Source organism: Sardina pilchardus, chromosome 19 (assembly GCF_963854185.1).
Source record: "Sardina pilchardus chromosome 19, fSarPil1.1, whole genome shotgun sequence".
Classification (NCBI taxonomy): Eukaryota; Metazoa; Chordata; class Actinopteri; order Clupeiformes; family Clupeidae; genus Sardina; species Sardina pilchardus.
In genome coordinates this window covers 17,524,296-17,537,069 of record NC_085012.1, presented here as the reverse complement: position 1 = coordinate 17,537,069, position 12,774 = coordinate 17,524,296, and the positions used below count along the sequence as shown (strand labels likewise).

At 46.0% G+C, this 12,774-nt stretch overlaps 1 protein-coding gene across 1 annotated transcript; it reads right to left on the bottom strand.

The window, feature by feature from the left end:
- Nucleotides 1-2,398: 2,398 nt before the first annotated feature.
- LOC134066069 (uncharacterized protein K02A2.6-like) lies at nucleotides 2,399-5,495 on the bottom strand. Its single transcript, XM_062521241.1, has one exon. The coding sequence runs from the start codon at nucleotides 5,153-5,155 to the stop codon at nucleotides 2,747-2,749; it is 2,409 nt and encodes an 802-aa protein (XP_062377225.1). The 5' UTR covers nucleotides 5,156-5,495; the 3' UTR covers nucleotides 2,399-2,746.
- Between the last annotated feature and the right edge of the window lie 7,279 nt (nucleotides 5,496-12,774).

The following is a 12,774-nucleotide window of genomic DNA, read 5'->3' as shown; positions in this document are numbered from 1 at the left end:
TGTGTGTGTGTGTGTGTACGTGTGTGTGTGTGTGTGTGTGTGTGTGTGTGTGTGTGTGTGTGTGTGTGTGTGTGTGTGTGTGTGTGTGTGCATATGGCTGTGAATACCAGGGCAGTTTTCCTGTCTGTGAGGGATGTAGAGTAAGAAACGACCTGCTTGATTCCACCACACTGGGAGTGATAAACGGCAGACGCACTGGTGCATCGTGAGGAGCTATCTATACTACGGCATCTTTCACTAGAGCCTCTCGTTCAACTCCTGGAGCTGCAGCCTGAGTGGATCTGATAAGCCTCTTTCTCTCTCTCTCTCTCTGTCTCTCTCTGTCTCTCTCTCTCTCTCTCTCTCTCTCTCTCTGTGTCTATGGGGCATGAGTAGAAATATGACACACACATGCACACGCGCACACACACACACACACATGTACACACGCACACACACACTATTATTGGGGAGCACTAAGTAAACGTGGCATGCACCAGATGAATATTGGGCTTGAAAGCAGTGGCGTGATCTTTGAAGAGAGATGCACTAATATCAGCGGTAACATACTGCTCTGAGTCTGTGCACCATTAAATCAGTGCTCTTATGCAATGACCACAGGGACCGCTACGAGTTCACCACTGAAATATTTAGTTATTAACCAATACCTACAGTGTGTGGGAACAAGGCCGCTGAATGAGGTACAGTATGTTCATCCATGTGAAGCAAATGTGGCAAATATGATGTTTCGTTTTTTAGTAGTTTTATTTCATCTTACCATTACTAACATCTGACATAATGTTGTCTGAGAGTTGTTTAGCTCTTCTTCTCCTGCCCTCGCCAAAAGAGAGTGATTGGCCTTCAAATAGAGGGCTGAAACCTGTCCGTTTCTTACCCGAGAGCTTGAGTGCTTTTTTAGGTCGCCTCCCTGTAGGACACAAACTGCATCACTACGACTCTTACTACGCCATTTTCCCTGTCCAGCTCACGTCCTTTTCTCGTATGCGAACAGATGAAGACTAAGCACTGACCCCATTCCCAGAGGAGCAGGCCACAGCTCTGATGGAGGACTTCAGGAAATACTGTATGCTCCCATGAAATCTCTCAAAAGTACCTTTCAAAACACCGGTGCAAGATTGACAGTTGTATAGGATGTGAAAGCACTGACCCAAACGATGGATAAATTGTCACACAGTGGATTTCTATTGTTGACTGATAACATCTCTGGACATTTTTTTCACAGCTTTTTCAAAAATGTCTTTTTAAGTGGTTATACTCCATGTACATGTTATATGTTATGCTCTCCTTAAATTGACTGCTCAAACTTTTTTTACCTTTTGAAAAGACAAACTTTATAATGAAATGAATCTCTTGCTTTAGTAATCTTACACATAGGACTTGAATTCATGGAACAACCTTACACTAATAAAATAAGTTTCTATCTTTAAGACAAAGTGTCAAGATCTGTTCACAAATAACAGTGTGTCCAAATGTATTTGTTTAGAACCTTTTGTTCTGCTCAGGATGTAGATTTACAAGCAGACTTGCACAATGGCTGGCGAAAGACGAAAAATCTGACCACAAATAGACACCCACTCACACTGGCAAGTGTTATACCACTTCACATGCACCTCTCATTATGAAGTAAGAGTCCAGGCAAACACACAAGTACAATTCTCTCTCACCATTACCAGTCGAAGTATCCTCTCTCTCTCTCTCTCTCTCTCTCTCTCTCTCTCTCTCTCTCTCTTTAGATAGCCCTCTCTCCATAGATGACTAGCAATAAGTCCACCAGAGCCATGTGTTGGCTTTACAGTAATATCAGATATAAAGGCCAGAGACTGTCTTTGAAGCTGATATATCTGGCGCACATATTATTTTTTCTGTCTCACGTATGGGCAGCGGTCTCGTAAATGCCCAGTTGAAATGAAACACCTTTTTTCTTTATTCTGGGAAGGGTTTTAATCTGCGTCTCAGTTGGAAATTCTTCAGTTCACCACAGGCTCATTTTCTGAACCATTTTGTGACTCAAGGCCTTCACATGAAAAAAATGATGTTCCCTCCTCTCAAATTTCTCCTTCATTTTCTTGTTTCTCTGTTCTTCTTTTGCTGTGGGCACCTAATACTCAGGGGTAGTGGTGGTACGATTTGTGTATCTGTGTGTGTGTGTGTGTGTGTGTATGTGTGTGTGTCTTTGTGTTTGGGTGTAAGTGTGCTTTTCTGTGTGTGTGTGTGTGTGTGTGTGTGTGTGTGTGTGTATATTCTGGGTTTGTGTGTAGTTTTGTGTGTGTGTGTCTTTGTGTTTGGGTGTAAGTGTGCGTTTCTGTGTGTGTGTACATTCTGGGTGTAGTATAGTTTATGACTAATAAACATACTATTTAGGTTGATTAAAGAAGAACACGGAGACCGTTGTAACACAGGCGTCACTGTATTGTCGAACCAGGAATCAGCATTGTACACAAGCATGAATTACCACAGGGGGGCGTGACGGTAACACCAGAGGGTCAAACTTAAGAAAGCCAATATACCACAATTCCCTCCCCCTTTACATTAATAGTACTTATAAAGAAATCAAATACAAATCAGTTCCTTATTAAAGTACAGTTCACTGTTTCAATTAAGAAATGCTATTAACTTTTGTCACATAAACAATTTGGGGGACATACAGAACCTTTTTCCTGAACTAGGGAAAGAGGGTAGACTGCCTCATTTCCCAGACTACACCCTGGGGATTATTTTGCCCCAACGTAGTGGGTTAGTCTCTAGACTACAAGGAGAGTCTATCTGGAGGGCGTCTAACTCTCTTGGGATAAGTGCGCTCAGGGGGTACATCACTCACGGTGTCACCGGAGAAGGCTGGTATGGGACACGACGGATGTAACGTGATGCCTTGAGTAGACACCTGGACTGATGGAGGTGTACCTGGAACAGCATCTCCCTCTGCAATCAGAGCAGAAGGTTCGTCTGCTTGGGAAAGAGGTTCCACGTGATCATCCAGCTCTGGAACACGGGAGGTGGGCTGAAGTTGGCCATCACTGGAACCTGACGTGGAGAGCAGTTGATCTATGTGCCTCTTCCAGATGCGATGATCGCTGGTTTCAACAGTGTAGGACACAGCACCACTTTTCGCCACCACAGTTGCCCGTCTCCATTTCTCTTTGGTGGTATAGTTCCGGGCCAGAACCTGATCTCCAACGCTGAAACTCCGCAGTCTCGCTTTAGACCTGCTCTTTGCCTGAACACTTTGTTTATGGTGTACAATTTCATTTGCCTGTTTAGGCCTCAGGAGATCCAGGCGGGTGCGGAGCTGCCTATTCAAAAGAGCTGAGGCAGGAGATACCTTGGTGGTGGCATGAGGGGTATTTCGGTATGACAATAGGAAAGCACTAAGGCGCCGGTTAAGAGATTGCGTATTCGGGGATGATTTGAGAGCTTGCTTCAGGGTCTGTACGAATCTTTCCGCAAGCCCATTTGTAGCTGGGTGATACGGGGCCGTTCTAATGTGCTGAATGCCATTCTCTTCCATGAATGTCTTGAACTCTTCAGATATTAGCTGTGGGCCGTTATCGCTAACAAGCTGCTGAGGTAATCCGAAACGGCTGAAAATAGACCGAAGTTCTTCAATGGTTCTTTCTGCCGAGGTATTCTTCATCACTACCACTTCTGGCCATTTACTGTGTGCATCAACTACCACTAAAAACATGTGGTTCTCCACAGGCCCGGCAAAGTCAATATGAAGTCTGTGCCATGGGTCTCCTGGCCAGTCCCAAGGATGCACAGGGGCTAGCTGGGGAAGATTTCTCCATTTCTGACAGTCAGCACATGACCTTGCCTTCTCCTCTATGGCAGCATCCAGGCCTGGCCACCAGAAATAGCTGCGCGCAATTTCTTTCATTCTCACCACACCACAGTGTCCTGAGTGGAGTTCGTCCAGCACTTTCGGTCTTAATGGTGGTGGAATAATGACACGATAGCCCCACAATAGGCATCCAGATTGGACTGAGAGCTCGTTCCTCCGTGCCAGATATGGCTGCAAAGTTGGTGTCAACACTCCCTTCTTCCCCATAGTGACTATGTCCACAACCTGTGAGAGGACTGGGTCGGTCCGAGTGTGCGTTTTCACATGACCAGAAGTCACAGGGGCAGCCATCACTTCTCTGAAGTAAAAAATGTCAGTTGGAGTTGACTCAACGTGGGCAACGGGCAAAGGAAGTCTAGAGAGCCCATCTGCATTACCGTGCTGACTCGCTTTCCTATACTTAATGTCGTACTGGTGAGCAGACAATAACAGAGCCCATCGCTGCATGCGGCTGGCTGCTAATGATGGAATGCCAGTCTGGGGGCCAAAGATAGAGGTAAGTGGTCGATGGTCTGTCAATAACGTAAATTTTCGGCCAAAAAGGTATTGATGGAATTTCTTGACGCCGAAGATTAGAGAGAGAGCTTCTCGCTCAATTTGTGCATACCGGCTTTCCGCCTGGCTTAAAGTCCGCGAAGCAAAAGCTATAGGTCTCTCTTCCCCGGATGGAAGAATGTGCGACACAACTGCGCCCACCCCGTATGGAGAGGCATCACAAGCCAACTGAATTGGTAATTTAGGGTCAAAATGAGTGAGGGCGCTGGATGTAGACAGAGCCCACTTCACGTCTTTGAAAGCCTTCTCGCATTTGTCTGTCCACTCCCAAGTCTTTGTTTTGTGTAACAGCTCGTGCAGCGGATTCAGTTTTGTGGCGAGGTTGGGGACAAATTTTGCATAGTAAGTCAGCAGGCCAAGGAAAGATCTCAGCTGGCTCACGTTTTGCGGTGATGGCGCCTCCACAATGGCCTTTACTTTTGACGGTGCCTTATGCAGTCCCTTACTGTCAATAACATGGCCTAAATACTCGACAGAGGATCTGAAGAATTCACACTTTTCTTTTTTTACTCTAAGACCATAGTCTTCCAGTCTTTGCAGTGTTGCGTCCAGGTTTCTCAAGTGTGACTGCTCATCAGGTCCAGTGATCAACAAATCATCCAAATAGCACTGAACCCCAGGTAACCCACTCAAGATTTGGTCCATTGCTCTTTGGAACAATGCAGGGGAAGATGTGATTCCGAACGGAAGTCTCTGGTACCTGTACAGACCTTTATGTGTTACAATGGTCAGTAGTCCTTGGGATTCTTGATCCACATGCATCTGTAAATAAGCGTGACATAAGTCCACCTTACTGAATTTTTGTCCCCCAGCCAGACCAGCAAAAATATCATCAATGAGGGGTAATGGGTACTGTTCGGCAGCCAGCACTGGGTTCACTGTGACTTTAAAATCACCGCAGATTCTTAGAGATCCATCTTTTTTAAGGACTGGTACGATTGGTGTGGCCCATTCACATGTTCTCACTGACTCTAACACTCCACTCTTCACTAATCTATCTAATTCAGCTTCAACTTTGGGTTTGATAGCATAGGGAACAGGTCTCGCTTTCAAGCACTTTGGAGTACTTCCTGATTTAATTGCAAGCTTAACTGTTATGTCCTTCATGCTACCTAATTCTTCCTCAAACACTTTGGAGTGTTTCTCTAATATCTCCTGTAGAGGACCAGTGCCACCATCATTCACCAGGAACACTTCCTGCCAATTCAATCTAAGCTTTTCCAGCCAGCTTCGGCCCAGCAGGGCTGGACGATCTCCTTTGATGATGTACAAGGGTAGAGTCACTTTTTGGCTATTATACTCCACTGTCACATTGACAACCCCTAAAACTGGCACTGCCTCACCTGTATAGGTCTTTAGCCTTAATTTGGTCAGTTGAAGAGAGTGGTGCTGTAACTTCTCTTTGTAAACTGTCTCCGATACCATTGAGACCCGTGAACCGGTATCAATCTGCATCCGCACAGGTTGTTTCCCTAGTAGCGGTGTGACCCAGTAGCCGTCATCGTTGTCCTTGATTGATAGAACACAGACAGTATCATTATCCGACTCCTCACCGCTTTCTTCATCCAGGACATGCTCCACCTGATGCACATGTTTCTTTTTTTCCTTGCGAAAATTATTCGTCTTTGTCTCTGTGTCCTGTCTATTTGTTTGAGTCTTTCTACCCTTACAGGCACGCTCAATGTGACCTTTCTTGCCACAGTTCCTGCAATCAAGTTCTTTGCACCAGCATTCTGACGCTTGGTGTCCTGTTTTGGCGCAGCGGTAGCATGGCTTACTCGCATTAGACTTGCTCTTGGATTCCAAAGACAGCCTATGCACTTGCGTCGAGGTACTTAATTGCTGTGCTTCGCGCGCTGCCATCTCCATTGAAGTGCTAACCTCTATGGCCTTCTGTAACGTCAAATTAGCTTCAGAAAGTAGCCGTTTTTGAATGGACTCAGTAGACAAGCCACACACCAATCGGTCACGTAAAGTATCATTTAGTGCAGCACCAAATTCACAATGTTCTGATAACCGTTTCAATGCGGCTACAAATTGCGATACAGATTCACCCTCTTCTTGGTTCCTTTTGTGAAATCTGAACCGTTCAGCAATAATTAGCGGCTTTGGTGAAAAGTGGTCACCTAATGTTTTCACTATGTCCTCATATGACTTTGCTCCCGGTCTGGTCGGATGAGTTAAGCTACGCAGCAAATTGAAAGTTTTACCTCCCATCACGCTCAAAAATGTTGGCACCTTAACATCATCTCCAATTTTATTTGCCTGTGTAAAATACTCAAATCTTTCCGTATACGCACTCCACTGTTCAGTGGCATCATCAAAAGGTCCAATGTGTCCATAAAGTGCTGCCATTTTCAAACAATAGCTCTATTTTCCTCCAAGTTACAGATTAGCGGTAAAGTTCTTACTTTCACTTTCGTACCGTTGTTCTCCGAATGTCCCTCGCTATTTCTGTTCCTTTTCTTTCCTCTTCATGAAATGGCACGTCCCTCCGCAGTACGGGTCAGCAACAGGAGAGTCTTTTCGTTCGTTTGGTTGTTCTGGCCTCCTCAGTAGCCAGTTAGCCGTAATGCATCCGTAATGTGAAAAACAGGCTAATCCAATCATAAAAAAAAAACCCTCCACTGTTTCCCAAACTTCCTACCACTGCACTATCCACACGCAGGAACGACGCACCTCGTCGCCAGTTTGTAGTATAGTTTATGACTAATAAACATACTATTTAGGTTGATTAAAGAAGAACACGGAGACCGTTGTAACACAGGCGTCACTGTATTGTCGAACCAGGAATCAGCATTGTACACAAGCATGAATTACCACAGGGGGGCGTGACGGTAACACCAGAGGGTCAAACTTAAGAAAGCCAATATACCACACTGGGTTTGTGTGTAGTTTTGTGTGTGTGTGTGTGTATGTGTGTGTGTGTGTGTGTGTGTGTGCGTGCGTGCGTGCGTGCGTGTGTGCTTGTGTGCTGTCCTTGAGAAGGCCAGGGATCCCAAACTCACTTTCAATTACAGGGACAAACCATCATATTTTCTTTTCATTTCAGCGTCCTATCAAACTGCCCATGCTGGGTGTGCAGGTAGGACAGAAATAGTATGTTTTTCCTCCCCAACTCAGATGGTAGAACACAAACAGCTGTCATCTCTAATACTGTATGTTGTACTCAATTTCCTTCGCTTGAAAGATAGATCTGAAGGTAGATAATTTGATTGACAGGTAGTGAATGAGTTAGTGAGGGTGGGAGGGGAATTGCTAAGATGCATATATCTGAAGACCCCGAAAGGGCTTTCATCCCATTGTTAGCTGAAGAGAACCCATTACAATTAAATCTTATTTCACCATCATTTTTCCTTGCATCAATTCTTGTCATCCACTCAACAGACATCCACTGACATGACATTAACTTCTGCATGGAAAGAGATGAACACTGGGGTTGGTCATCTCCTCATTTTCTACTTCCCCTTCTGCCCAGACGCCAGGGGCGTTGTGCAAGACCGTCTCTCTGAGACCAACTAAGAGGAGAAATAGAGAGATAGAATCTCCAGTCCGCACCTGTCAGTAGGCACGTATACCCTTTTGTTGGAACATGACTAGTAATGTCAATGTTATGCCTGCAGATAATAAGACTCGTTGATATTGCATATAACACAACAAAATGAACATAGATATATCATGCATGGCATATGTGTAGTTATTATAAAGTGTTACCCATATATGCAATCAGCAACGAGGGTACTCGGAGGTTAAAAGTCCTGTGGTCTGGCCTGATCAGGCTCGGACTGGCAATCTGTGCAGTCGGGCAAATGCCCGGTGGGCCGGTGCACATGTGGGCCGGTGGACTCGGAGATTCTGTAAGGTTTGGATGTCCAAGAATTGAATAAACGCTAAGATGGTTTAAGATGTTTAATCAGAGCAGCATGGCACATCTCTCCATCCTCAAGCAGGTCACAAGAACATATGAACTGCAGTACTTCCTGTCTAATGACTAGAGTCAGAATACTCACAGCACCACCTAGTGGTATAATGTGGGATCTACATAGTAAGTGAACACAACATCCCCCCTTTACTTAAAAGATATTTTCTTCCCCTCACAGGACAGTATGAAGAAGCATACACACTTTAGCTATAATGTCCCAAGGCCTAAGGCAGAATCAAAATGTAACTTAACATGACATTTTTAATAACTTGAGCAAAACCTTTTATCACTAAGCTACTATACATGTTCCAACCAAGTATTTAAAGAGTAACAATAGACAATTACTATGTTTGTAAAACAATTTCCTGTACTCAAGCATCACAGTCCAAACATGTAATGTTGATTCCTTAAGTTGCATAGTCTTTGAGCCAATCTGGTGGCTTATGCACTCTTGCTGGATGGTCTCTTGCCTCTGGATCATTTCCCAGTTCACCTGCATCGTCGGGACCAGTCTTTGGCTGATCTAGAGGCTCTGGTAGATTGATGGGAACAGAAGCCAGATGGGAAGCATGCCAGGTTTTCCCATCGTCCAATATGTAGGTGCTAGGACCAACTTGTCTCTTGATCCCGATGGGTGCAGAGAATTTCTGATGTCCCTTTGGAACATGCACTGGTTTCCGTACTCGCACTCTATCCCCTTCTTTGAATAAAGGAGTGCGAGCTCCCCGTCTGGAATCACAGTACTTTTTCATGCGAGACTGGCGAAGGGAGACTCTGCAACGCACATCATCGTCATGAGCTGTCTCCGCTGGAGGAGCAAGAACATTGAGCTTCGTTCTCATCTTCCGGCCATGCAGAAGTTCAAATGGCGATGCATTGGTCATGGCATGAGGTGTGGAACGGTATGCCTGAAGGAACTCCATAGTTGCAGGTTTCCACGGTTTATGCTGAAGGATTGCAGTTTGGATACAGCCTTTAAAGACTCTATTGAATCTCTCTACAGCCCCGTTGGAGGACGGATGGTATACAGATGAATGGATAAGGGTGATACCCCGGTCTTTCAGGAAAGCAGAGAAAGCAGCAGCAGTGAACTGTGGCCCATTATCTGTGACCACAGATTCAGGGTTTCCGTAGCGGCTAAAGAGACTAGTAAGAAATCCAAGCACTGTCTCAGTCGTCACAGATGCTGCAAAAGCGACTTCTGGCCACTTTGAATAGTAGTCAGTGAGGGTAATTGCAAACCTGCAGTCCCATGTTGCTGTTTCAAACGGTCCAACAATATCTATTCCCAGCTTACTCCATGGGCCCTCAGGTAAGGGTATAGGCTGCAATGGTGCCTCACAGACTCTTGCTGACTTGTCTGACCTTTGACATAGCGCACAGGCAGAGATCTCAGAGCGAACCAGTGTGTCCATGCCTGGGAACCAGTAAAGCTCGCGCAGTCTCTGTTTTGTCCGCACAATGCCTTGATGGCCTTCATGTGCCAGGGCAATAAGCGTGCTGCGCAAGGACACAGGCACAACTAGGCGTGACCCTCGAAACACCAAGTTGTCCTTCACGCTCAGTTCCTGCCTGATCTTGAAGTACGGCTGCAGCACTGGGTTCACAGTCTTCACAGAAGGAGGCCACTTCTGACTTATTTGCTGACGCAGATGAGCAATTTCGGAGCAGGAAGAAGAAGCGTCTTCAAATTCACCGGCAGTCACTGAGATAGGGGCCATGGACAACAAGGCCACCAGCTCAGGTTCCATGTCTGCGGTAAGAGGGGAGGCAGCAGGCAGTGGTAAGCGTGAGAGGCAATCAGCAGTATGGTTCAATGTTCCGGCACGGTATACGACATCGTATGTGAAACAGAGGAGACGAGCAGACCAACGTGCAATACGCATCCCTGCTCGATCAGCCCCTTTTGTAGAGAGGAGAGTTGTAAGGGCCTGATGGTCGGTGCGAAGAGTGAACCTACGGCCCCACAGATATGTCCTCCATTTCTCCACAGCCCAGACGCAGGCGAGAGCTTCCTTCTCCACTGTCGAGTATTTCCTCTCGGCCGGCGTCAATGTCCTTGATGCGAACGCCACTGTGCGTTCCATGTGGTCTGGATGCAGCTGTGTGAACACGGCACCCAGGCCATAATCTGATGCATCCGTTGAAATTATTGTTGGAAACTCTGGGTTGAATAAGGCCAGTGCAGGGCTGTCAATTAATAGCTGTTTCACTGCCAGGAAGCACTTCTGAGCCTCATCAGTCCATTCAAATATGGCGTCTTGACGCAGGCAGGTGCGGAGCGGCTCTACAACGGTGGCGTAGTTTGGTATGAATTTCCCATACCAAGACAGCATGCCTAGGAAAGAGCGAAGGCTGGCAGCGTCTTTGGGAGGAGGGGCCTGTGTGATTGCTTGCAAATGCTCTGTGTCAGGTTTAATTCCATTAGCAGTCACCAGGTGTCCCAAGAACTTCAGACTAGATTGACGAAAGTGACATTTCTTGTCATTAAGCTGTAAGCCTGCCTTTTTTAGTCTTTGCAATACAGTTTCAAGAGCAATGTCATGCTCTTGTGCTGTGCGCCCGTAGCAAATAATGTCATCAAGGTAGTTCTGTACATTTGACACGCCTCTCAGCACTGTGGCCATTAGCTTTTGGAACGCAGCTGGAGCTGATGCAAGGCCGTAGGGGACCCTGCAAAACCGGAACAGTCCTTCATGTGTGATGAAGGCTGTCAAATCCCGACTTTCAGGATGAAGTGGTACTTGATGATATGCACTTTCCAGATCTATGGTTGAAAACAAAGTAGCTCCTGTCAGTGTGGCGAGCAGTTCCTCCATGTGAGGAAGAGGGTGACTGTCTATGATGATAGCTTTATTGGGCTCGCGAAGGTCTACACACATTCGAATTCCTCCCGTCTTCTTCTGTGTGACCACTATCGGCGAGACCCAAGGAGAAGAGTCAATGCGCTCTATCACACCAGCTGAGAGGAGACGGTTCAGCTCTTCTGACACGGCAGCTCTCACTGAGAAAGGAAGGCGTCTCAGCTTTTGACGCACAGGAACGGCAGTTGATGAAATCTTCACCTGATGCATAAAGCCTATAGCACATCCTATAGTTGAGGCTGGACGTATGGTCAGATGACCCACTGACACTGTGGATGGTGGGGAAGAGAGTGATGTAGATGGTGGGTACACTGTATTGCCCTCAATGCGCAGGTGGAGAGCAGATATTAGATCCATGCCCATCAGTGCAGTTCCTGAGTCCACGACATAGAAGTTGGCTGGACCTTTAACACCATCCATATGAACGGTTGCTTGCAGACAGCCCAACACGTTGATAGGTGTTCGTGAATATGTCACCAGACGAACAGAAGACTGTTGAAGAGGAACTTCCTTGAAATGTTCATCATAGATACATCTGGGCAAGACTGAAACTGAAGCACCAGTGTCCACTGTTAATTTCACGGTCTTCACAGTTTGTGCAGCATGAATGTCCACTGTACATTGAATCTTGTCAGGAGTATCTGTTCCTTCCACAAGCAGAAGCGTATATTCAGGCACTTCAACCTCTTTCACTGACTGAGTCTGCATAGACTGGCAAACACGTGCAAAGTGTCCTTTTTTATTACAATTCCTGCAGGTTGCTTTTGCTGCTTGGCAGTCACGTGAATTGGCAAGGTGTCTATCTGAACCACAGCGGAAGCAGGTACGTGCAGAGGAAGCTGAGGTAGGTTTTGAAACTGGTCTTGCAGTAGAATCTTGGCGCCACTTTGTAGTGGTGCCCTTGTGTTGTGGTCTTCGTCTGTGCTCTACACTTTTGGTCTGGACCACTTGTACAGGTAAGTGCTGGTCACCTGCGATAGCTTTAGCTTGCTGGGTTGCTGATTCAACTTGAGTGGCTATAGTAATGGCTTCAATTAATGTCAGTTTCTCTTTCAGTAACAGTCTCTCTCTAATACGAGGATTAGCCACATGCTCAACAAGCTGATCTCGAATCATATCATCTCCATTTGGGAATTCACATGTTGCAGCAAGGTGCCTTAATGCAGCAATGTATTGCACTATTGTTTCCTGGGCTCCTTGAACTCTTTTTCTGAAAGCGTGGCGCTCTGCAACCACATTAATAGCAGGAGTGAAATGATTCCTTAGTGCAGTAATGGCAGTTGCTAAATCATCTCCAGAGTCTGGTAAAGTTTGGAAAATTCTCTGGCCTTCTGAGCCCAAGCAATGCAGTAATAATGCTCTTTTTCTAGCCTCTGGCCACGATTGTCCAGTTGCATTTATCACTAGAAGATAATTCTCAAACATCCTCACCCATGACTTGAAAGGAATTGCCGGCTCTCCCGGGCATGGCAGAAAAAGATCTGGAAATGGAGTATTCAAAGCCATCCTCACTTAAAATTGCTCACTGGGTTGCCTCGTCGCCAATTTGTAAGGTTTGGATGTCCAAGAATTGAATAAACGCTAAGATGGTTTAA

Coding starts and splice junctions, on each gene's coding strand:
- LOC134066069 (XM_062521241.1), bottom strand. CDS start 5,155: ATGCATGTGGATCAAGAATCCCAAGGACTACTGACCATTGTAACACAT.